Genomic DNA, 23,180 nt, shown 5'->3' on the forward strand with positions numbered 1-23,180 from the left:
GGAGTAGCTCAGTAGCAAAGGATCCACCTTGTAAGCATGAGGCCATGAGGTTTTTTTTTTTTTTTGCTTTTTGGGTCACACCCGGCGATGCACAGGGGTCACTCCTGGCTCTACACTCAGGAATTACCCCTGGCGGTGCTCAGGGGACCACATGGGATGCTGGGAATCGAACCTGGGTCGGCCGCGTGCAAGGCAAACACGCTACCCACTGTGCTATCGCTCCAGCCCCCAAGGCCATGAATTTTTCTAACAGCACTCCACATACACTAAGCAGTTTGGTGTATCTCCAGCATACTGTAAACAAGTGTGGCAAGGTAGTCTGAAGTGTATCACACAGTCATCACAACAAAACGAAAGGGGAAATAAAAGTTTAAAAATTTAGGGCACATGGGGCTGGAGCAATAGCACAGTGGGTAGGGCGTTTGCCTTGCACATGGCCAACCCAGGTTCAATTCCCAGCATCCCATATGGTCACCTGAGCACCACCAGGGGTAATTCCTGAGTGCAGAGCCAGGAGTAACCTCTAAGCATGGCTGGGTGTGACCCAAAAAGCAAAAAAAAAAAATTAGGGCATGTGGTCCTCTGAGTCCCCCCAGGAGTGGTCCCTAAGTGCAGTGCTGGGAATAAATCCTGAGCACTGAAAAAAAAAAATTTTTTTTTTGCCCCACATAAAACATGAGCTCTACTCTCTAGTAGTCTCTCAAACAATAGTTAAATGTAGTTGGTAACTAGTGAATGTTTCTCTGAAGCATCTTAAATCTAGGGGCTGAAAGGCTGAAGAACATTCCCACAGAACAAGCAGCACAGTACCATGGCCTTGACATGGTACGAAAAAGAAAAAAGGGGGGGGGCTAGAGTGATAGTTCAGTGGGTAGGGCATTTGGCATTTGCCTTGCATGCGACCAACCCGGGTTTGATCTCTGGCACCTCCTATGGTCCTCCATGCCTTCCAGGAGTGATCCCTAAAGTGCAAAGCCAGGAAAATGCCTTGAGCATGTCCAGGTGTGGCAACAAAGAAAAACCAGGAATAATTCACAGGGATACAGCCAAAAAAATAATAGGAGAGAAACCATGAATTATGAGCTCAGTAATAAAGCAGTATCGGCTTCTCATGTGCAAGGTCTTGGGTTCAGTCCCAGCATCACAAAATAAAGTAGGGAATGGATATAGCTCATGTGATAGCACAGGGACTAGAAGATAGACCAGGGGTCAGGGGACATAGTTTAGAAACATTGGGACCTGAGTTCAATCCCCAGTACTGCATACAACCCCAGCTCCCCTCAACCAGCTGGTTCCCGCCACTGGGCCCAGTTAGCACTGCATCTCCATATGGCTTAGTTATATTGGCCCTTTACATCCTCAGCACACTTAGGAGGTCTCCATTCCCCCAAAATGAAGGAGCAGTGCCAGGCATTGAACCAGGGTTGCTAAGGAAAAGCCACCATTATCCCAACCCAAGGCCCCGAGTCTGACATCACTCAGTATGGTTTCCCAAGGCCTATGTGTAACTCTAGTGACCCACATATGGTTCTGCAAGCATGGGGCCAAGCACTGTATTGCCACCCCTGAGCACTGCCAGCATTCACAAACAATAATGTGTTTTTTTTTTTTCTTTTTGGGTCACACCTGGCGATGCACAGGGGCTACTCCTGGCTCTGCACTCAGGAATTACTCCTGGCGGTGCTCAGGGGACCATATGGGATGCTGGGATTCGAACTCGGGTCAGCCACGTGCAAGGCAAACGCCCTACCCGCTGTGCTATCGCTCCAGCCCCACAAACAATAATGTGTTTTATTATTTTTGGTTTGGGGGCTGTTGCCCAGCAGTGCTCGGGGGCTCTGTGCCAAGGGGTTGGTTGTTCCTGTTGGTTTTCAGGGTACCATGAGGTCCCAAGGATTGAACCTGGGCCTCACACATGCAAAGTATGCACTTAACATACTGAGCTATTTCTCTTTCCACTCCACCTTTGGCCTAACCATTTTTAATTTAAAAAAAAAAAAAGAGGGATCAGAGCAATAGTACGGCAGGTTGGGTGTTTGCCTTGCCCGAAGCCGACCTGGGTTTGTTCCCTGGCATTCCATATGGTCCCCTGAACACCCCCAGGAGTAATTCCTCAGCATTGCAGGATGTGATGCCAAAAAATAAAAAAAGAAGAGCACACTTTGTAGCAAAGTCTAGAGTAGGTTTTTCCATAGTTCCATGGGTTCGTGAGCATTGCCTATGTACTGGGTTTTATCTTGGGCACTGAAGCTGCTTATGTGGTCCGGTTCCCACAACAGTGAGAATAGCAACTCAGCAGCTGCCTAGCCACTTAATCCTCACAGCAGCTTTTGTGAACTGTGCTATCATAGTCCAAATGACAGCTATTCAAAATGAATAATTTGCCTACGCCTCTCTTGGAGAGCTTGGCAAGGTACTCTTGTTAGCCCGGCAAGCTCAAGGTACCAAGAGTACCTTGCCCAAGAGGCAGAGCCTGGCAAGCTACCCGTTGTGTATTCCAACATGCCAAACACAATAACAAGTCTCACAATGGAGATGTTACTGGTGCCCACTTGAGCAAATCGATGTGCACCGGGATGACAGTGATAATTGCTGTTAGAAACTGGGAGTAACTATTTCTGTAATGCAGGTTACTACAGAACAAAGTTCAGATATGACTATTAGTGATAAGGGGAGGACTTCCACCTGCATGTCATGAGGCAGTGTGAGAAGTCCAGACCCCTCACAGTTAACAACACCCACTGCCTTGATTGGTGATAAGACAGGAAATTATGATGATCCTGTGCAATTCCCAGAGTCAACAGCAGGTGGAGTGTGAGGTGTGTCCTGCGGGACCATATCAAACCTGAGAACTCTAAGGCAAGCAAGCGCCTTTAACTCTTTTTTTTTTTTTTTTGCTTTTTGGGTCACACCCAGCGATGCTCAGGGGTTACTCCTGGCTCTGCACTCAGGAATTATTCCTGGCGGTGCTTGGGGGACCATATGGGATGCCGGGGATCGAACCCGGGTCGGCCGCATGCAAGGCAAACGCCCTACAGGCTGTGCTATTGCTCCGGCCCCAAGCGCCTTTAACTCTTGTGCTAGCTCTGCTTTCTTCTTCCACACATACCCTTGCCTTCATGGTCTGGGGCAGAGTTGCAGAAAATGATGTGCATAAGAAGCTGGATAGAAAGTACGGTAGGCAGGCCACTTGCTTCGCACATAACTGACCTGGGCTCAATCCCTGGTGCCCCATATGGTCCCCTGAGCCCCATCAGGAGTAATCACTGAGCACAGAATCAGGAATAAGTCCTGAGCACCACTGGTGTGGCCCAAAACCAAAAAAGACTATGTGATAGTCATAATTCTGGGTTTGAAATTGTACTGTGGATAGGGCACTTGCTTTCCACATGACTGACCCAGGTTCAATCCCTGGCATCCCATCCCCTGAGCACCACCAGGAGTAATTTCTGAGTAGAGCCAGGAGTAACCCCTAATCATTGCCAGGTGTGGCCCCAAAACAAAACAAAACAAAAAGTCATAATTCAGTTGGATATGGTAAAATGGAGTTGTTGAAGAAAAATAAGAGTTGCTAGGGATGTTGCTTAAATAATAAAGCGTGATGAGTCCAAGTGTAGTGGGTAGGTTTTGCCTTGCACGCGGCCAGCCCTGTTTGATTTTCAGCACCCCTGATGGTCTTTGAGCCCATCAGGAATGATCCCTGAGCAGAGTACCAGGTGTTCCACTGGGTAGGGATCAAACAAACAATTTAGGAGATTCACCTGAGTTGGAGGAAACGTATTTATATCTATCATGCTATTGTACTCAAAATCTGAGAGAGCTATCTGAACTAGAGAAAAGACAAAATGCAGGAAATTTGAGCACTTCAAAACTGGTCACCAAATTTCCATCTGAGTCAGAAACTTTCACAGCAATTCCATTTCTTTTGGAATTTGTTTCCAAGAGAAGAGGCCACTTCTCACAGCCAGTCCTCAACTGTCTTCGACTCCACACAGGAAATCCGGGCTTACCTGCAGCTCTTAGTGCCCACGCAGGCTGAAGTGGGATGTTCGACCTGGAGGTTTGGTTAAGCACAAAACCTGTAATGAGCGACAGTAGCTGCCAGTACCTCCTGCTGTCCCTCCCTAAGGGGAAGTGTGCATGCAAAGTGTGTTGTCTGAGTAGGTGGGTATATATATGTGTTTGGGTGGGGGACCTACTGCAGTAAGGGGATCAAATCAGGCAGGTACCTTACTCCTTGTGCCCTCTGAAGAGGGGATCTTAGCAGGACAAAGAGAAGCCATTGGAGGGACTGCATTGGCAGCTGTGCTGCTCTTATCTGTGTGTCCACGTGGGTGGGGGCGAGTGTGCTGCTGCACCCTTGCTGAGGACAAGCCTGCACTAGAGCAGGTAGAACAAAGACAAAATTTCCCGGGCTGTGGCTATGTTTACTCTCCTCCACATTTGGCTATAATTTGAGTTTAGTTTACCTCCGAGGTCTTAATGTTTAATTATAGAAAGTCCTTCTTTCCCCCTTCAACTGTGCCAGCTTTGAGTGTTTGGGGCCTCGGGCTACCTGCCGCATTTTCTCTGTACTTTTTAGGGTCTGCCTTTCCCAGCGCCAGGCTTCTGGCCGACAGCTTCAAACTGGCCTGCCCTATATGCACATCTCATTGGGTGGGTAGCTGCTCCTTAAAATCACACTGTCTCGGGCCGGAGCGATAGCACAGCGGGTAGGGCGTTTGCCTTGCACGCGGCCAACCCGGGTTCAATCCCCGGCATCCCATATGGTCCCCCAAGCACTGCCAGGAGCAATTCCTGAGTGCAGAGCCAGGAGTAATCCCTGAGCATCGCTGGGTGTGACCCAAAAAGCAAAAAAAAAAAAAAAAAAAAATCACACTGTCTTTGGGGCCAGAACGATAGTACAATGGGTAGGGTGTTTGCCTAGCACGTATCCCACCTGGCTTCCATCCCTGAGACCCCATATGGTTCCCTCACCCCACCCCAGCACTGCCAGAAGTGATCCTTGAGTGCAGAACCAGAAGTAAGCCCTGAGCAATGCAAGATGTGGCCCCAAATTAAAAAAAAAAAAAAAAAGACTCCCTGGGCCTCCCTGCAAGATGCTACTGCCAAGGCGTTCCGCGCCTCCTCCACTGGCGACTGGGAGCCGCAAGGTGTGGGACCTACACATCACAAGCATTACCATGGGCCTCTGTGGCGCCCCCGAACCACTGCAATACTGAGTCACCTTTTGGCCCCGCCTAATTGCTTCCATCCCACTCCCGGGAGTAAGAAAACGCAGAGCACACTTTCCCTGCAGGCCGGTACGGCGTCCTCGCCCGGGATAAACTACCAGCGGGGTTCCCTTCCCTGGGGCCGCTCCTGTCCTCCACCGGCGGCTCGGCTTCGGTCCGGACGCTCACTCAGCTCAGGAAGACGAGGTCCAGCGCGGCACGGGCGCGCGTGGGCACCGCGGCCCCACGCGGGCTGTCCGGGCGGGCGCGCGCAGGCTCGGCGGCGTTGTCGGGGCGACGGCGCGGCGCGGCGCGGGCCACCCCGCGGCCCCTCCCCTGGGCGCGCGCGCGACCGGGGCGCCATGGCGGCGGCTGCAGGCCGGCTGCCCGGGGTCGCGGCGTCCGAGGACGCCACGAGACCGCAGTGGGCGCCGCCGGAGGCCGAGGAGGCCCGGGCAGCGGCCGGGCTGGGCGACTGCGAGGAAGCCCCGGTGCGGCCGCTGTGCAAGCCGCGCGGCATCTGCTCGCGCGCCTACTTCCTGGTGCTGATGGTGTTCGTGCACCTGTACCTGGGCAACGTGCTGGCGCTGCTGCTCTTCGTGCACTACAGCAACGGCGATGAGAGCAGCGAGCCGGGGCCCCAGCGCCGCGCCCCGAGCCCCGGGCCCGCTCCCACCCCGAGTCCCCTCACCCGACTCGAGGGAATCAAGGTGAGGCTCCTCCACGACCCCTCGCCTCGCCCCGGGCTCTGCCCGGTGGAGTAGCCCAGGGGCTTCCCGGCTGCTCGGGACCCGCACTCACTCCCTAGCTTGGCAGCCACCACTCTCCGCATCCCGATGCCCTTTCCGCTTCGGGCGGCGCGGCCTGGCGTCCATCCGAGCTGCCCGCTGTGCCCCTTTCCCATAGGTGGGGCACGAGCGTAAGGTGCAGCTGGTCGCCGGCAGGGACCACTTCATCCGAACCCTCAGCCTCAAGCCACTGCTCTTCGGTAAGTCCGCCCTGGGCCAGGCCGCCTCCAGCCTCCTTCTGACCACGTGACTGATGTTTTGCAATGGCTGCTCCAAAGTAGCCGGTTCCTTCCCCACCCGGAGATTCGCCCAGAGTGAAGTCCCTGCGCCCCACGCCCGGTGTAGGACAATGGGTGACCTTTCCACACTGCATTCTGTGGCCCCCTCTCTTTGCAGCTGATTCTTCCCTATGGGCCCGGCACTGTGACCCAGAAGTTATGTCTGAACGTATCGTTGAAAATGTCACCTGCCACCGTCAGTTGTCACATTCTAGCACAGAGAGATGATGGGAGAGACTGATAACGGGGTCCTGGCAGATTTCAGGACCTCCCCATTCGGGGGTGGGGTGGAATCCTTATCCCAAGGAAGGTCCCATGCTCTGAGAAGAAGCCAAAAGTTGAAATGTGGCAGATAAATGGGTGCCCCCAAAGCTGTCCTCTGGCGTACCAGTCTAAAGCCCAGCTCTGATATTCTCAGTGCCAGACATTCAGTTCAGATGTAGCAGGCAGAGTGTTCCAGGGTGACCTCATTTGGAGCCAGCATCATAGTTCACGTTTTCTGAACATTGGTTTCGTGTTGTTTTCATTTGTTTTCTTGTTGTTGTTGTTGTTTTGGGCCATCCTTGGCAGTGTTCAGGGGCTTCTGGTGACTCAGTGCTAGAGGCTGCACTAGCTGGAGGGGCCTGTGATGCTGGGATCCAGCCTGAGCCTCCCACATGCTGCAGTCCCCAGACTGTGACCTAACACCTCTCTCTGCTGTCCATATAGATCCCATCCTGTAGTTAGTGGGTGAGAAAGTAAGGCCCATAGAGCCGTAGCTGCCCGGACAGCTCCTGCAGCTTGTTCAAGTGGTGGAGCTTCCATCAGCCTGTGCCCTGAAGCCAGCATGTGACTGTCAAGACTGAAGGCCTTTAAAAGACCACCAATGTTGGGCTGGAGCGATAGCACAGTGGATAGGGCGTTTGCCTTGCATGCGGCCGACCTGGGTTCGATTCCCAGCATCCCATATGGTCCCCTGAGCACCGCCAGGAGTAATTCCTGAGTGCAAAGCCAGGAGTAACCTCTGTGCATTGCCAGGTGTGACCCAAAAAGCAAAAAAAAAAAAAAAAAGACCACCAATGTAGACAAGGTGGGTGCCTTTGCACCCATAGCCTTGTTGGGAATAAGTTTGCCAACCCCAACCTGGGTACCAGTCAGACCTTTTTCTTCAGACCTCAAGCCTTTCCTGACAGCTGGATGATGGAGTGCATGGGAAACCTTTTTGTGTTTTGTTTATTTATTTTTTATTTTTATTTTTATTTTTTTTTGGTTTTTGGGTCACACCTGGTGATGCACAGGGGTTACTCCTGGCTCTGCACTCAGGAATCACCCCCGGCGGTGCTCAGGGGACCATATGGGATGCTGGGATTTGAACCCGGGTCGGCCGCGTGCAAGGCAAACGCCCTACCCGCTATGCTATCACTCCAGCCCCCTTTTTTTTCTAATTTTGGAGGAGGGTTGCCACAGCTGGCCTTGCTCAGCACATACTGCTGATCCTGCACTCAGGAATCACTCCTGCTGGGGTTCAGGGGTTCTGGGCCAGTACGGAATCAAACCCTTGTTATCTGCACATAAGACAAGTGCCTTAATATCTGTGCTGCCTCTCTGGCTCCATGTAGGAAGCTTTAAGAAGGGACCTGGAGACCAAAACAGAGCAGCTGAGGACATACCATTTCCCCCGGAGCAAGGAACCCTGGTTCAGAATGAGTCTGCTCTTGTGAGGATGTTTCATGTGCGTATTGTTCAAGGGAAATAGTTTATATTGTTGGTCCTGTTGTGGTTGGGTTTAAAAGGTTATTATAATATTCCTATTACTACTATTGCTGTTATATATTGTTGAAGTCTCTGCTAAGTCTTATTTTAGATGGCTAATAAAACAGATTGAACAAAATATATGGGGGGGTGGGAATCCACCAAAAAGTTAAGCAACAGTAAGCTTTTTGTTTTGTTTTTTTAACTATACCTGGCTGTGTTCAGGGCTCATTCTTGCCTCTACACTCAGGGATTACTCCTGGCAGGACTTGAGGGACCATATGTGGTTCTGGGGATTGAACCCAAGCTCCTGTATGCAAGGCAAGCACCCTACCCCTGTACTATCTCTCTGGCCCCAGAGTATTTGAGAGAGAGGGAGCCATACTTACTGATACTTGGGGGCTACTCCTGCCTCCTAGTTTAGTGCGTGGATCAGTCAGGAGACTTCATGGTACTGAGGATTGGACCCAGGGTTCCTGCATTCAAAGCATGCACTCCAGTCCCTTGAACCATCTTTGTGACCTGAAGTTGACACTCAAATGTAAACACAAGGGCCTTAGCCGTAGTACCACAAGTAGAGCATTTGCCTTACATGCAGCCTACGTAGGTTTGATCCACAGCATCCCATATGGTACCTAGAGCCTGCCAGGAGTGATTTCTAAGTGCAGAGCCAGGAGTAACCCCTGAGCATTGCCAAGTATGCCCTCCCCCCAAAAGAAAATGAATAGACAATAAATAACACCAATAAATATATATGATGGGCTAGAGTGATAGTACAGCGGGGAGGGCATTTGCCTTGAATGTGGCTGTTCTGGGTTCAATCCTCAGCATCCCATATGGTCCCCCAGCACTGCCAGGAGTAATTCCTGAGTGCAGAGTCAGGAGTAACGAGTGTGACCAAAAAAAAAAACAAAAACAAAACTTTGATAGATAGATAGATAGATAGGTAGATGTATATACACACATATACATGATATGTTAGATAGTGACATGATCACAGGTGATTCTTTTTTCTTGCTTTTGCATCACACCCAGCAAGTCTCAGGGTTATTCCTGGCTCTGCACTCAGGAATTACCCCTGGCGGTGCTCAGGGGACCATATCGGATGCTGGGAATTGAACCTGGGTTGGCCGTGTGCAAGGCAAATGCTCTGTCCACTGTGCTATAGCTCTAGCCCCTAAGAATTTTGACTCAGGTTGAAATGTAAGGGGGAGAGAGATAGTATGGTGGGTAGCACACTTGCATTGCATGCCGCCAACTCAGGTTTGATCCCTGACATCCCATATGGTCCCCTAACCACCGCCGGAGATTCCTGAGTGCAGAGCCTGGAAAAAACCCTGAATATAACCAGGGTAGTCTCCTTTATAAAAATAAATTTATTTGGTTTTCAGGCCACTCCCTGCAGTGTTCAGGGCTTACTACTGACTCTGTGCTCAGAGCTCATTCCTGGTGAGGCTCAGAGGACCTCAGGGTTTCTGGAAATAGAACCCGGGTTGGCCCTGTGTAAGGCAAGTGGCTTCCCCACTGTACTATGGTTCTGGCCCCCATGTGGGCCTTTTCTTTTTTTTTTTTTTTCACTTTTTTGGGTCACACCTGGTGATGCACAGGAGTTACTCCTGGCTTTGCAATCAGAAATTACTCCTGGCGGTGTTCAGGGGACCATATGGGATGCTGGGAATCGAACCCGGGTCAGCTGTGTGCAAGGCAAATGCCCTACCTACTCTACCATCACTCCAGCCCCAAGATTGAGAAAGATATTTGAGAAAACATCTGTAGGAGGATGTGGGATTAACCCAGGTGGCTGTCAGGGAAATGGGGACACCTAGCTGCTTTACTCCACTGTGTTGTGCCATGGATCACAATGACAGGGGGCCTGGCTAGGAGGGTTGGGCAGCTACAGCAAGAGCTTCCTGCTTGTGATCCGCATTTCCTCTAACACTCACATTCCCTTTGAGTCCGTTGCTAGCAGAAGTCCCAGATTTTTGGATCTTTGTTGTTTTTTTTGTTGTTTTGGGGGTGGGAGGACATCTGGTGGTGCTCAGGGCTTGTTCCTGGCTCTGTGCTCCTGGTAGGCTCTGGGAATCATATGGGATGCTGGAGGTCGGACCTGGGTTGGCTGCATACAAGCCAAAGACCCTTCCCCATGGCTCCAGCCCCAGATGTCCCAAGTTTTATCCAGGAAGACCTGGGATGGAGTGAGAGACATCCCTGAACACTGAGCCAGGATCAAGCCCTGAGCACAGCTGGATGTGGCCCCAAACAAAATCAAACCAAAAAGCCAACCAAGTCCTGGGGCTTGTTCCCTGTGAAATGAGGCAGGTGAATGGGGATGAAACAAATCAGTGACTACAAGAAGTCTAGTTGGGGGAGAAGGAAATCCAGGGGAGACAATGCCCAAGGAGGGCCAGTTCTTAAATGCTGGGATTTGTCAGGTGGGAGTTTCTCCTCGAATAGTGCTGCTAACCTTCCCTGTCTCCAGTCTGGCACACTTACCTCACCCCCTCTGCCCTCTCTGCCATAGTTCCTGGCAGATACCTGAAAGATGGAGGCATTTCCCAGGAAGACTGCTGAGGAGGCAGGTGCTATAGTGCTGAGTCCTGGTCATCTCTGGGGGGATGCAGCCTTGGTTCATAGGCTCATGGCTGCCTCCTTTCCCCTTCAGGGTCAAGGCCTCAAACATAAGGCACCCTGAGCCCTTTGTTATTTCTCTATTCCACAGTAGATAAGGCCTCATCCTCTAGGCCTTAAAAGTGTCCAAGAGTAGGCCCAGGAGCCGGAAATGCCTGCTTTGCATGTGGTAGGCCTGGATTTGATTCCTGGCACCCCTTGTTCCCCAAGTATAGACAGAAGCAACCCCCAGTACTGCTGGATGTGGCCCTCAAACCCAGGTTCCCCTTTTGCTGTGGATGGAGGAAACTATCCAAGATTTTTAGTTTACTTTGCAGGTTTTTTTTTTCCCTTGGCCATACCTGGTGATGCTGGATGATCAAACCAGCTGCATGCAAGGCTTAACTTTTCGTACTCTCTCTGCACACATCCCAAGTTCACTTCCAAGTCTGGTTGGGTACCCGAAGGCTTCCGCCATTGTCTCTCACAGACACCAGGCTCACTGCTGCCTCAGGGCCTTTGTGCTGTGGCTTTTGTATTCTTCCCTCTGAGCAGGCTTTTCCCACAGTGGGTGCCAAGGCTCCCTCAGACTGCCTGGCCTTGGATACCTGCTTGACCTCACAATCTCGGGAGATTCCCAGGCTCTTGGTGGCATCAGTATGCTTGGTGTTGTCAGAATCTTAACCCTGTACTATCCAGCCTCTCAGAGTTCATGTTTTTAACTATTTAATGCATTGGGCTGAAATGACAGAACAGCGAGTAGGGTGTTTGCCTTGCACATGACCAACCCAGGTTTGATCCCCAGCATCCCATATGGTCCCCCAAGCACTGCCAGGAGTAATTTCTGAGTGCCGAGTCAGAAGTAACTCCTGAGCATTGCTGGGTGTTATCAAAAAAGCAGAAAATAAAGAAATAAATAAAAGATAAATACATAATTGACACCAGCACACAAAATCATTTATCTTAAAGTCAAAACTGCTTTATCAAAGAATTTCCAAGTTTTTTTGTTTTGTTTTGTTTTAGCTTAAACAATTAGGATGACCCAGAGAGATAGTACAGCAGATAGGGCACTTGCCTTGCATGAAGCTGACCAGGGTTTGATCTCTGGCATCCCATATGGTCCCCGAGTCTGCCAGACCCTGAGTACAGAGCCAGGATTAACCCCTGAACCTTGCTAGATGTGGCCCAAAAGAAAACAAACAGACAAACAACAACAACCAAAAAAAAAACACAGAAAAGAAAACAATTAGGCAGCTGCTTAAAATCAGTATGTTCTTGGGGGAAAAAAAAAAGATATTGGAGGCACAGAAAAAAGGAGAATTTAGTGTGGAGGCCAGAAGGAATATGATTAGGGTGGGGCTGGAGTGATAGCACAGCGGGTAGGGCGTTTGCCTTGCACGCGGCCAACCCGGGTTCGAATCCCAGCATCCCATATGGTCCCCTGAGCACTGCCAGGGGTAATTCCTGAGTGCAGAGCCAGGAGTAACCCCTGTGCATCGCCAGGTGTGACCCAAAAAGCAAAAAAAAAAAAAAAAAATATGATTAGGGTACTTACCTTGCACACAGCCAACTTGGGTTTCATCCCTGGCCCAGCATACGATCTCCTGCCCGCTGTGCAGCCCTGGAATTCAAATTGGTGCTTGTTCTGCAGGCAGTTGACCTCAGTTCAATTCCTAGAACTCCATATGGTCCCTGAGCACAGAGCCAGGAGTAAGCCCTGGGAACCACTAGATGTGGCCCAAAATAAATAGAAGAAAGGGAATTTCAGTGTGCCGAGTTGAGATTTTTATAAGTAGTTAATGTGGCTGTCTTCATGGCCCCCTTCGCCCCCCAGTGCAACAGTGGACGCGGTCAAGATCAGGCAGGTCAGTGGCAGTATGAGCAGATTCCTGCCCAGGAAATTCTAGCCTGACAGTCGGCTCAAGCTTCCGAGGCTCGTGAGCAGTGGTAGAGCCTGAGCTAGGCTGGCAAGGACAGACACGGCTGCCAGGGGGCCAAGCCTGCCTTTGGGGCAGTGCTCTGCTTGCTCCGAAAGGTACCCCCACTGAGCCCGGGGAGGTGGGCTTTCATCTGCTCGGGCTGTTCCTGGGAAAACTCTAGTCTGTGGATTCCGTGGCGGGCAGCAGAGAGAGGGTCTTCTACCTTTTACACAGCCAGAGGGGCGGGCACCTGGTTTCTGTGGCAACGGCAGAGGCTGTGGCTACAAAGCCCCGCCCAGGCTCCCCCTGCCGGTGTGCCTGCCCCTGTTCCGACACTGGCCACGGCATTGCCCATGTATGTCCACTTACCTTGCATTATGTCCCAAAGCTGCAGGTTTGGGAGCCCCAGCTGCATACAGAGTTCTTCCTGGCCTGCGGCACTCAGGACGCAGGGCCCCCGCGTGCCTTCCCGCACTGCAGGCCACATGCACATGGCACGTGACATCCTGCTGCCATTAGCGAAGGGGGGTGCTGGCTCTGTATTGGGCAGGGGCCTGCTTGCTTGTGGCAGCTCTAACAGGGAGTCCAAGGCACAGCATGAGGGGCCGAGGCAGACCAGAGAGCCTCCCCTTCACTGCTGAATGGGAAAGGGGGGTGGTTAGGAGGGGGGTCTTGTCCAACCTGTCCCTGCCAGGGCTCAGCCTTGAGGCCAGCCTGTCTGGGGCTCTGCTCTTGGGAGTCTGGGTCCTAGAAAAGGGCTCTCCTGGGGGCCACCCTCCTTAGCAAAGAGTTCTGTACTGATTTTTGAATGTTCCACACTTATTCAAGAAATTTATTCACATATTACTTTTTCTTTCTTTTTTGGGCCATACCCGGCGGTATCAGGAATTACTCCCAGCTCTGCACTCCTGGCAGTGCTTAGGGGACAGTATGGTTCTGGGGATGGAACCCAGGTCGGCTGCGTGAAAGGCAAGCATCTCACCTGCCGGACCATCCCTCTGGCCCCTCATTTATTACCCTTTTCCCCCCCTGTGCCAGTGAAAGAATCTAGGTTTCATGCTTACAGGGCATGCACTTTACCATTGAACCATATCCCCAAGCCTGGGAATGTCTTTCTCTTTTGCTCCAACCAGGGAGAGGGGGAACATTTGGGTATCCCCTGTTCCTTTTGTCCTGGCACCAAGCCTGGAGTAAGAATGGAGGCGTTTGTAAGGTGTGTGCAGGCATGAAGGGCTCACTGAGGTAATTGGCATGAAGCGTGACCAGGACTTCCTTGGGTGAATGGCCGTCCTATCTCACAGCCCCTGCAACTGGCACATAGTAATATGCTGGGGTCTGGGGCTGGGGGTTAGGGGGAAGGGGACTCAGTGAGCCCCCCCCCCACCTCTCAGGTAGGGAAGGGAAGCCATCAATAAAGGGATCAGCCCGCTTCTGTCTTCTTTTTCTTCTCTTTTTTTGATTTTGAGCCACACCCAGTGAGGGCTGGGGTTTGCTCATGGCTCTACACGCAGGGATCATTCCTGGTGAGCCTGACTGTACTATTTCTCGACCCTCCTTCTTTTGTTTTGCTTTGGGGTCATACCTCAATGCTCAGGACTTACTCCTGGCTCTGCACTCAGGTATCACTCCTGGTGATACTTGAGGGAACCATGTGAGGTGCCGGGGATTGAACCTGGGTTGACTGCGTGCAAGGCAAGCACCCTACCTGCTGTGCTCTGGCTCTGGCCCCACAACCCCTCATTCTTTGCTCTTCTTGAGATAGATGCTGACTGTGGGCACTTTTCACTTTCCCACTGGAGAGATCCTTTTACTTGGTCCCCTCAGGAACAAGGGGTTGGGGTGGGAGTGCTGATGCCCAGAGCTAGGGCCGCAGAGCAGAGAAGTGGAGCAGAGACTCCCATGGGCAGCCAGGGCTGGATCCGTTGGAGATGGCTGAGAGGCAGGAAAACATCTGGAGAGCAGGATGGCCAGAGGCAAGAAAGCATCTGGAGGGCCAGAGGTGGCTGCTGCAGGCCACAGTGGGCGTACAGCTGGCCTACCCAGTCTCATAGGCTGTGGCCTGGGTTAGATGACCCTTCAAGGGAAAGGGCAGGACAGCAGAGAGTGCAGGACCAGGACTCCTGTAGTCCAGGCTGGGCACCCAGATCAGTTGGGGGCATAGGGTGCTTCAAGTGCTGAGGCAAAACCAGTAATCTGGTTGCTGGGCAACGTCCCCTGGTCACCTAGCAACGGCTGCTGCCTGGCTTCCTGGAATCTCAGCCTGCAGCCCTCTAAGCCCTGCTCTGTCTCTGGCCCCCACCCCCCACCCACTGCCTGTGCCCAGGCTTTTTTTCTAGCTTCCCTGTGCACCCCTCCTCCAGCTTCAGTGGACAGTGATGCCTGGAAAAAGAGTGGGGGTTGGGGGGCCCTTCTGGGTGGGCTTTAACTTCTGAGCCTGGAGGGAGGGAGGGGGCCTCCCTCTTAGCCTGAAGGGCCTGCAGAGCTCTGCAGTTTAGTGGCCAGAATTGGGTTGGCAAAAAGTACAAGGGTGGGTCCTAGGATTCTGAAAGTCTGTTCTTGCTGTTTCTGGCACAGTCACCCTGAGGCGACACTGGGGGCCTGGCACAGGCTCACTCCGGAAAGGATTTGGTCTTGCCCTCTCTTGCTGCTGAGTGTAGCTCAGGCCCTGGCCAGGATCTGCTGGACAGACAGAGCCCTGCCCGTCCTGGGGGAGGGGCCCACTCACCCTGCCTTCACAGGTGTCCTCGGTGATTTGTGAGCCACTGGTGGGCCCCTACTATGTTTCCTCTGGACATGGGGTCTGCTCCCCTCTGCCAGGAACACTTTGCATAACTCTCCATCTCCCTCCCCAGCCCTGAGGGAAGAGGGAACGCATAGAGGCCTTACTCTGACTATGAAGGCACATGAGGGCAAAGAAAGAGCAGACGAAGAGGGCATCAGGGTGGCAGTTCTGCGCAAGCAGGTGGCACTGACTGACTGTTGAATGGCCCTGGCAGTAAGTTGGACAGCCACATCTCTGTGTAGCCAATGTCCTGATACAGTGCCACGGTATGGGGGATGGACCCACCATGCTGGACCCCGAGAGCCCCTGCCTCACCACCGACCCACAGCACCACCGCTGCCAACAGTGGCCATAGCCCTGGAGCCATCACCTACCTGTCTGCCTTGGTCTTAATGGGCTGAGGTTGGGGACTTTATAGGGTCAATTCTTGTCCTGCTTTTAGGAACTTGGACCCACCTGGTAGACCCCATGGTGCTGGCCTGGGCTGTTTGCATTTTATTTGCATATGGGGGGGGTGGGGGCAGTGGAGCACCTCCCTCCTCCATGTTCTCTGGGCCTGTGGATTACCAGCACCTAATAAACTGAAGAAACCTGGGGTAGTGTTTTCTTCTTCTCCTTCTTCTTTTTTTTTTTTTTTCTCATTTACTTTTTAAACTCTGGAGGTGAAGCTTGAGAGACAATATAGAGGTAAGGCACTTGCCTTGCATGTAGCCAATCTGGATTCGATCCTAGGCACTGTATATGGTCCTCCAAGCACAGGAGTGATTCCTGAGCACAGAGCCAGGAGTAAGCTCAGAGTGTGTGGTCACACTCAGACCACACACAGGTATGGCCCCCAAACCCAAATAACAAAAAGAAAATGATCAGAGGTGACCATTGTTCTGCAGTTTGGTCCAGTAGCACACCCCACCCTCACCCCCCACTGGGTTTGTGTGACTGGGAGGCAGGCAGGGTGGCCTGGCTCTCTAGGTGACTATATAGCTTAAGGAGTTGATGTGTTTAGGTTAGCATCTCACAGAGACTGCTTCCTGTGTGTAGCATGATTTAAACAGCTGCTCTAGGTACCGGAGTGATAGTATAGCGAATAGAGTGTTTGCCTTGCACACAACCGACCCAGGTTTAATCACTGGTACCCTATATGGTCTCTAGGAATGATCCTTGAGCGCAGCTAGGTGTGGCCCAACAAAACAGAGCCACTCTAGGACCAGAGAGGTAACAGGCCAAAATGTTGCATTGCATGTAGGAAGCCCAGGCTCCATCCCTAAGTACCAGGCCAGAAATAACTGCCCTTCAGCCCCCCAGCTGGGTGTGACCCTAAGACAACAGTAACCAACATAACTGCTGTGAGTATGCCTCTGAATGACCAAGGGCCTTCCTGTGGCAGTGACTGGGAGTGTACACGGAGCAGCGGTTTTGTTTTGAGAGAGCATGGTGACAGCTGGGCCTTCCTCTCCTTAATTTCTATGTGAGATTCTTGTTCTCTGTCCCCGGAATCAAGGCATGAAGCTACAGGTCTGTGGAACAGGAGCTCTAGGGGCGGCAGCAGAGAAAGGCTCGTCTTGCCCCACTAAGCTGCTTGTGGACATGATGTGGGGTCTGCAGCCCCGGGAGCTGCCCCAGCTTGGGCCGCTGAACTTTACCTAGGGCCTGAGGGCCTGGCTCGGAGTCTGCCTCCCATTGGTGTACCATGAATATTTGCTCCTGAATTAATTGGGGGAGCATAGGCCAGCTGGGACATCATAGAGGCCAGAAGCTTAAGGAGTTGGCCTTGAAGCTTAAGCTTTGAGGCCAGTGGACCCCCCACTGACCTTCCAGCACAGGGCAGCTCGGCCCTGGCCCTGGGAAGATGGCCAGCAGCCCTGCGTGGGAGGTGGAGAGCTAGCACGCTGGCCTAGAGTGCTGAGTGACTGTGTGTTCTTCGGTTTGTATGTTGCTGAATAGTAAGAGTGAACTGCCATCACCCTCCATGTTTTAAATATAAGCCCATAAATGACTGTCTGCCCTGCACCCTTCAGACCCACCTGCTGTGGACCACTCTGGGTCTGGGCAAGCAACGGCTTCATTCCCGCACTCTCCAGGAGTCTCAGCGCCAGGCCAGGGACCATGCTCCAGAAACTGGGGTGTGTTTACAGAAAAAGTCACCACAGTGTCAGAGTCCCAGGACTCTGTTAAGGGGAGCGTGAGGCCCTCCTGACCCAGTGACCAGCAGGGCCCCGGGAGCACCCCAAGAGCCCTGAAGAGAGGGAGGTACTGGGTGTATTTGTGCCCTGGCCCAATCCTTGACCTTCCCCCCCTCTTCTGACAGAAATCCCTGGCTTCCTGAGTGATGAGGAGTGTCGACTGATCATCCACCTGGCACAGATGAAGGGTTTACAGCGCAGCCAGATCCTGCCCACTGAAGAGTATGAGGAGGCCATGGGCACCATGCAGGTCAGCCAGCTGGACCTCTTCCAGCTGCTGGACCAGAACCATGATGGTCTCCTACAGCTCCGTGAGGTTAGGGTCTTGGGGCCTGAAGTACACACAGGGTTTGGGGGGACAGGGAATGCACACAGTGACCTTTCTGATGGCGAGGTCACTTGCACTTGTCCAGCATAGCCCTGACCCTAAGTGTGATGGCACCTCACATCACCTGGGAACTCTAAGCCCAGGGCGGTCTCCCTTCCTGGGAGAGCCCTGCTTGCCCCAGGATCAGGAAAATGGCAGGAGAACCTCCTGGAAAGGACGGCACTTAGCACTACAGTTCCTGGTGTGGGACTTTGTGGGCTGGTTTCCTTGCTGCTGTGTGGGGAGCAACCCTAGAAGTCAAGGGGGATGAGGCAGATCTGAGGAGTCGCCCCCTTTCTGCCTGCCACTCACATCTGGGCCTCTAAGCAAGATTTTGTTAGGGTGTCTTGTCCCCTGAATACACAAAATGCTCTCCTGAGCCTGAGCTCAGTACCCAGGCCAGGCTGCCCCCTGGTGCCTATTCCCCCTTCACAGCCAGGCCTGGCTCCACCCCTTCACCTGGGATCTGAATGCTTCGCTCTGCCACCAGGGCTGACACTTTCATTGTTCCCCAAGGTCACGGTCCGGCCGGGCCGACCATATTATGACCGTCAGATCTCTGCATGCCTGTTCTGTTTCCGAGAAGCTTCTGGGCCTTTTTGCTTGCCCTCCCCTTAGCTCAGTTCTTTGTCCTCACATGGGCCTTTCCACCTGAGTCTATAGCTCTTCAGCAAGAACTGGGCAGGTGCTCGGGCTCTGGTGGTTCTCCCATCCACTGAAGGACCTTCTTGTGCTTTAGGTCCTGGCCCAGAATCGTTTGGGAAATGGACGGTGGATGACTCCAGAGAACATTCAGGAGATGTACTCTGCAATCAAGGCTGACCCTGATGGGGACGGTGAGCTTACACCTCGCCACAATACTGTGTGCGTCACCAGCTCTCAGGACCAGCCTGGCCCTCATACCTGGGAAGCAGGCCAGAGCCAGGCCCTTCCCATTCCTCTCAGTGACTGTCTAAAGGGAAGCTCTTGGAGACCTCTTTGTCCTTGTCAGGCAGATGAGCTCTCTCCTGTTTGCGCACCAAGTTGGGCTGCTGTTTGGCACTGGCAGAGGGTAGACTGGAACAGCACTAGTAGATGGAAGTCACGACCAGCTTGAGCTTGGTTATTCACCTTGCTCCAGGTCCGTATCTGCAGCCAGGCACTCTGTCCACCCTCGTGATGTTTCCCAGGCCTTTTGGTTACCTGGAGTCATGCTGACTACTGGGGGCAAGTGTGGACAGTGGGGTTGTCATGCAATTGCATCCCCTTTGTAACCACAGGAAGTTTCTGAAATATAATCATTACTTTCATACCCAAGTTCTAGACTTAGTCAGGAAGGAACAACAGTCAACTCTCGTTTGGAGAGTTTGGGGATTTAAGGCACTTGCCTTGCATGTGTTTCAGTCTCGGCACTGCATTTGGTCTCCTGAGCACTTCCAGGAGTGATCCCTGAGCACAAAGCTTGAAGTAATCCCTGATTACTCCAGGTCTGTGTGTGTTGTGTCCCCCTCCCTCGCCCAACCCAACTAAATAGTGATCTTGTAGTCGGGGAACCCAGAATAAGGAATTTGGCTATGACCTACCTGTGGCTGGAGGATATCAGGCTGTTCCTGTCCATATGTACAGAGCTAATGTTGGACTCACAGCCCATGCATGTCCCACACCTTAGGGAAATCTCGGCCAAAGGATGGAAGGTATCTCTCCCTCCAATCAGTCAGGATAACAATGACATCAGTTACTATTAGATTCCAACAAGTTGGAACCCCTGCTTTATTGGGAAACATGGCCGCCTTTCTTTGCCGAGGTAGAATGACAGGCCACCAGGCCCAATTGGCCACACCTGCATCACTCCAGATGGAACTAGGACCATGGAGGAAGTCCTGGGACCAGCCCTGGCCCACACCCTGCAGTGTGGAAGACCCTCCACCAAACAGGGCACTAGCTGCCCTTTTGTCATCTTTTATAGGCCCAGAGGTTGGCTACCGTGAGCCCCTGTAGATGAGGCTGGCGGACCAAGGGCCTGTCTTGACCACGTGGCTTTTGATCTTTTGAACTTTTGGCCAGTCAATTAGGGGTTGGGATTCTTACTTTGGTGGGGGGTCAAGTCAAGCTCTAACTGAAGAAACGAACTTCTCTGGGTCTTCCTGTAGGGCCTGATGTGACAGAAGCCAGGTTCATCTGACCCGAGAGTCCAGATGGGGGACAGGTGCACATGGCCCCCCAGTGCCTAAGGTCAGGGGCAGCCGCTCCCTTTGGGGTAGGGAGGAAGGTGCGGCCTGCCACTGCAGTGCCCCCCCTGGGTTTTGTGGGCCCTGACGGTGGCTGCCCTGTGCAGGAGTGCTGAGCCTGCAGGAGTTCTCTGACATGGACCTTCGGGACTTCCACAAGTACATGAGGAGCCGCAAGGCAGAGTCCAGCGAGCTGGTGCGGAACAGCCACCACACATGGCTGTACCAGGGTGAAGGTGCCCACCATGTCATGCGCGCCATCCGGCAGAGGTGAGCACCCGACGTTGTCCTGCCTGGTGCCAGAGAGAAGGCTGGCAGGACCCTTGAAGAAGCTTTTGACTCGGCTGAGAGGACAGGGTTGATTAGCTACCCCAGGACTAAGTTCTGTTTGTTAGACCAGGATGAGGGGCCCATTCAAAACAGTTAACAAAGGCAAATTAGCCCTCATTATGGGGAAACAGTATATGTTTGGGATTAAAAATAGACTGACAGAAAAGACCAGGGGCAGCTGGAGAGACAGCACAGCAGGTAGGGTACTTGCACGAGGCTGACGAGGTTCTATCCCTGGCTCCCCATACGGTCCTCCACACATACCAGGAGTGATCCCTGAGATCAGAGCCAGGAATAAGCCTTGAGCATCACTGGGTATGGCCCCCCATATAAAATAAAATGAAAAAAAAAGATGGAACATTTGCTTTCTGCTAATTGAGAAAATGACTTTCTATCTCTGTCCATAGGACCCTCACCCCTGAACAGCCCAGAGTTGAAGATAACCCTCTTCAGGGGGTGGGGGTCCCCAATTTAGGGAAAAGCTCATCTCCCCCTCCCAGTGGGAAAGGGCTCACCATGAATAACCTTTTCCTGCTCCCCAAGGCTCCTAGGGGGTTCTAGGGGAGGTGGGTAGGAAAGAGCTTATGACAAGACAGTGACACCTTACTGAATACCTGATACCCCCCAGGGTACTACGCCTGACTCGTCTGTCACCCGAAATCGTGGAGCTCAGTGAGCCACTGCAGGTTGTGCGCTACGGCGAGGGAGGACACTACCATGCCCACGTGGACAGTGGGCCCGTGTACCCAGAGACCATCTGCTCCCACACCAAGCTGGTAGCCAACGAGTCTGTACCCTTTGAGACATCCTGCCGGCAAGTACCTCTCACCTGGGGACTTCCTACAACTCCCACCAGTCCAGAAACCTCTGGGACACAGCATAGCCTTGTCCTCTGGACATGCCCCTATGCCCAGGACACAGCATCGGGCCACCTGGTTAGGGATCCTACCCCTTCTCCCCCTGGGATGGTTTACCAAGTGGCAGGGAGGGAGGGTGGCATCTTGTGTCAGTGGCCAGATCCACAGACAGAAAGAAGCGCTCTGACAGCAGGGGCCAGGCTGGACCATAGTTCTTCCTCCCCTCCCCTGAGTCCAGATCCTGTCTCCAGCACTGGAGGCTTCCCCGCCTTCAGCCTGCGCCCCCCCACCCCCCGCCTCTGCACAGAGGCAGTTCTCTTTTCCATGTGGCTGCTCTGGCTCAGCTACTTCTAGTCTATGAAGCTCTTTTGCATGATTTTGCTGCCTTCGCTAAACTCCCTTTCCCATCTGGCCTGTGATCTGGGTCACAAAAAATACACTTTGATGGGAAGAAAGAGGCTGTGGAAAAGGTGGGGTAGGGACATCTTGGCACTGTTGTCACCGATCTCAGTCTGGCCCCCAAGGCCCTTGGGAACCTGGGCAGCTTCTCCTGCCCACAGGTAAGCCCCAGGGAGCGTCCAGAGCTGGGACCCTGCTCAGCAGCCCCCCTGCCTTGCAGCTACATGACAGTGCTGTTTTATTTGAACAACGTCACCGGTGGGGGCGAGACTGTCTTCCCTGTAGCAGACAACAGGACCTACGACGAAATGGTAAGATACAACGGGGCTGCGACTTCAGTGCAGTGGCAGGGCCCCTCCAGACTCGCGTGAGGATCGGATGGTCCCCTGAGCACATTTGACATCTTCCCGCTGTCCCTCCCCCTGCTTTGGCTACCCTACCTCCATTCTTGCTGGGCCGCGGGGGCAGCTTGAAAACCCCTCAACCCTGCTGCCCACAGAGTCTGATTCAGGATGATGTCGACCTCCGGGACACTCGGAGACACTGTGACAAGGGGAACTTGCGCGTCAAGCCCCGGCAGGGAACAGCAGTCTTCTGGTACAACTATTTGCCGGATGGGCATGGTAAGGGCTTGTGGCCAGGCAGGGGGTGCTCTTAGGCAAGGTTCCTTTGTCTAGCCCTTGATTGGACAACTTGGCTGGCGCTTTATAGTCACCTTACAAATCGCTTTCTACCTCTAGAGTCTTCCAAAATGGCTTTCAGTCTTGGGTGGTTTCCATGGTACTGGCAAATCTTACACCTCCATGACAGCCTAAGCCCCCAGCCTTCTAGCTCACTGGGGCCAGGGACACCTGCCCCTCACCCACCCAGGCGGGAGAGCTATGTAGACAAGGTTGGCAGGAGGGAAACCGGTTTCAGAGGACCAGTGTTGAGGAGTCCCTAGAGAGAAATGCTGAGTGCCCATGTGACCTTAGGGTCAAGGCTCAGGAAACAGAGCCAAACCCAGGCCAGTCTCAAACCCCTCCATCTCCTCTCTTGCTCACACCATCCTTCTCTTCTAGGTTGGGTAGGTGACGTGGATGACTACTCTTTGCACGGGGGCTGCCTGGTCACTCGTGGCACTAAGTGGATCGCCAACAACTGGATCAATGTGGACCCCAGCCGTGCGCGGCAGGCTCTGTACCAGCAGGAGATGGCACGCCTGGCTCGCGAGGCCGGCACCGACTCACAACCGGAGTGGGCCCTGGACCGGTCCTACCGCGATGCGCGAGTGGAACTCTGAGGGGAGAGCGGGGCGGCGTGGGGCAAGGGGGGCCCTCCGTGGCACGTCGGCCCCCCTCTCTCCCCCCAGGGGGCGCCCTTTCAGCTCCGTCTAGCTGCTGGCCAAAGCTGCTGTCTTGCCCCACCCCCGCCTCCAGCCGCGATTAGGGCAGCGCGCTATATTCCTATTTATTGTGTACAGACCCCTGCTACCCCCTCAAATAAATCTACTGGGCTTTGAGCCGCCGGGCCCAGGGGCTCC

General features: G+C 53.1%; 1 protein-coding gene across 1 annotated transcript; it reads left to right on the plus strand.

The window, feature by feature from the left end:
* The first annotated feature begins 5,537 nt into the window (after positions 1-5,537).
* P4HTM (prolyl 4-hydroxylase, transmembrane) lies at positions 5,538-23,159 on the plus strand. Its single transcript, XM_004615265.3, has 9 exons — positions 5,538-5,923; positions 6,120-6,201; positions 17,624-17,814; positions 18,605-18,701; positions 20,180-20,342; positions 21,031-21,216; positions 21,879-21,969; positions 22,158-22,281; positions 22,720-23,159. Exons 1-9 carry the CDS (start codon positions 5,576-5,578, stop codon positions 22,938-22,940), a joined length of 1,503 nt encoding a protein of 500 aa, XP_004615322.2. The 5' UTR covers positions 5,538-5,575; the 3' UTR covers positions 22,941-23,159.
* Positions 23,160-23,180: the final 21 nt, after the last annotated feature.

The sequence above is a fragment of the Sorex araneus genome, chromosome 4 (genome assembly GCF_027595985.1).
Source record: "Sorex araneus isolate mSorAra2 chromosome 4, mSorAra2.pri, whole genome shotgun sequence".
NCBI classification, from domain to species: domain Eukaryota; kingdom Metazoa; phylum Chordata; class Mammalia; order Eulipotyphla; family Soricidae; genus Sorex; species Sorex araneus.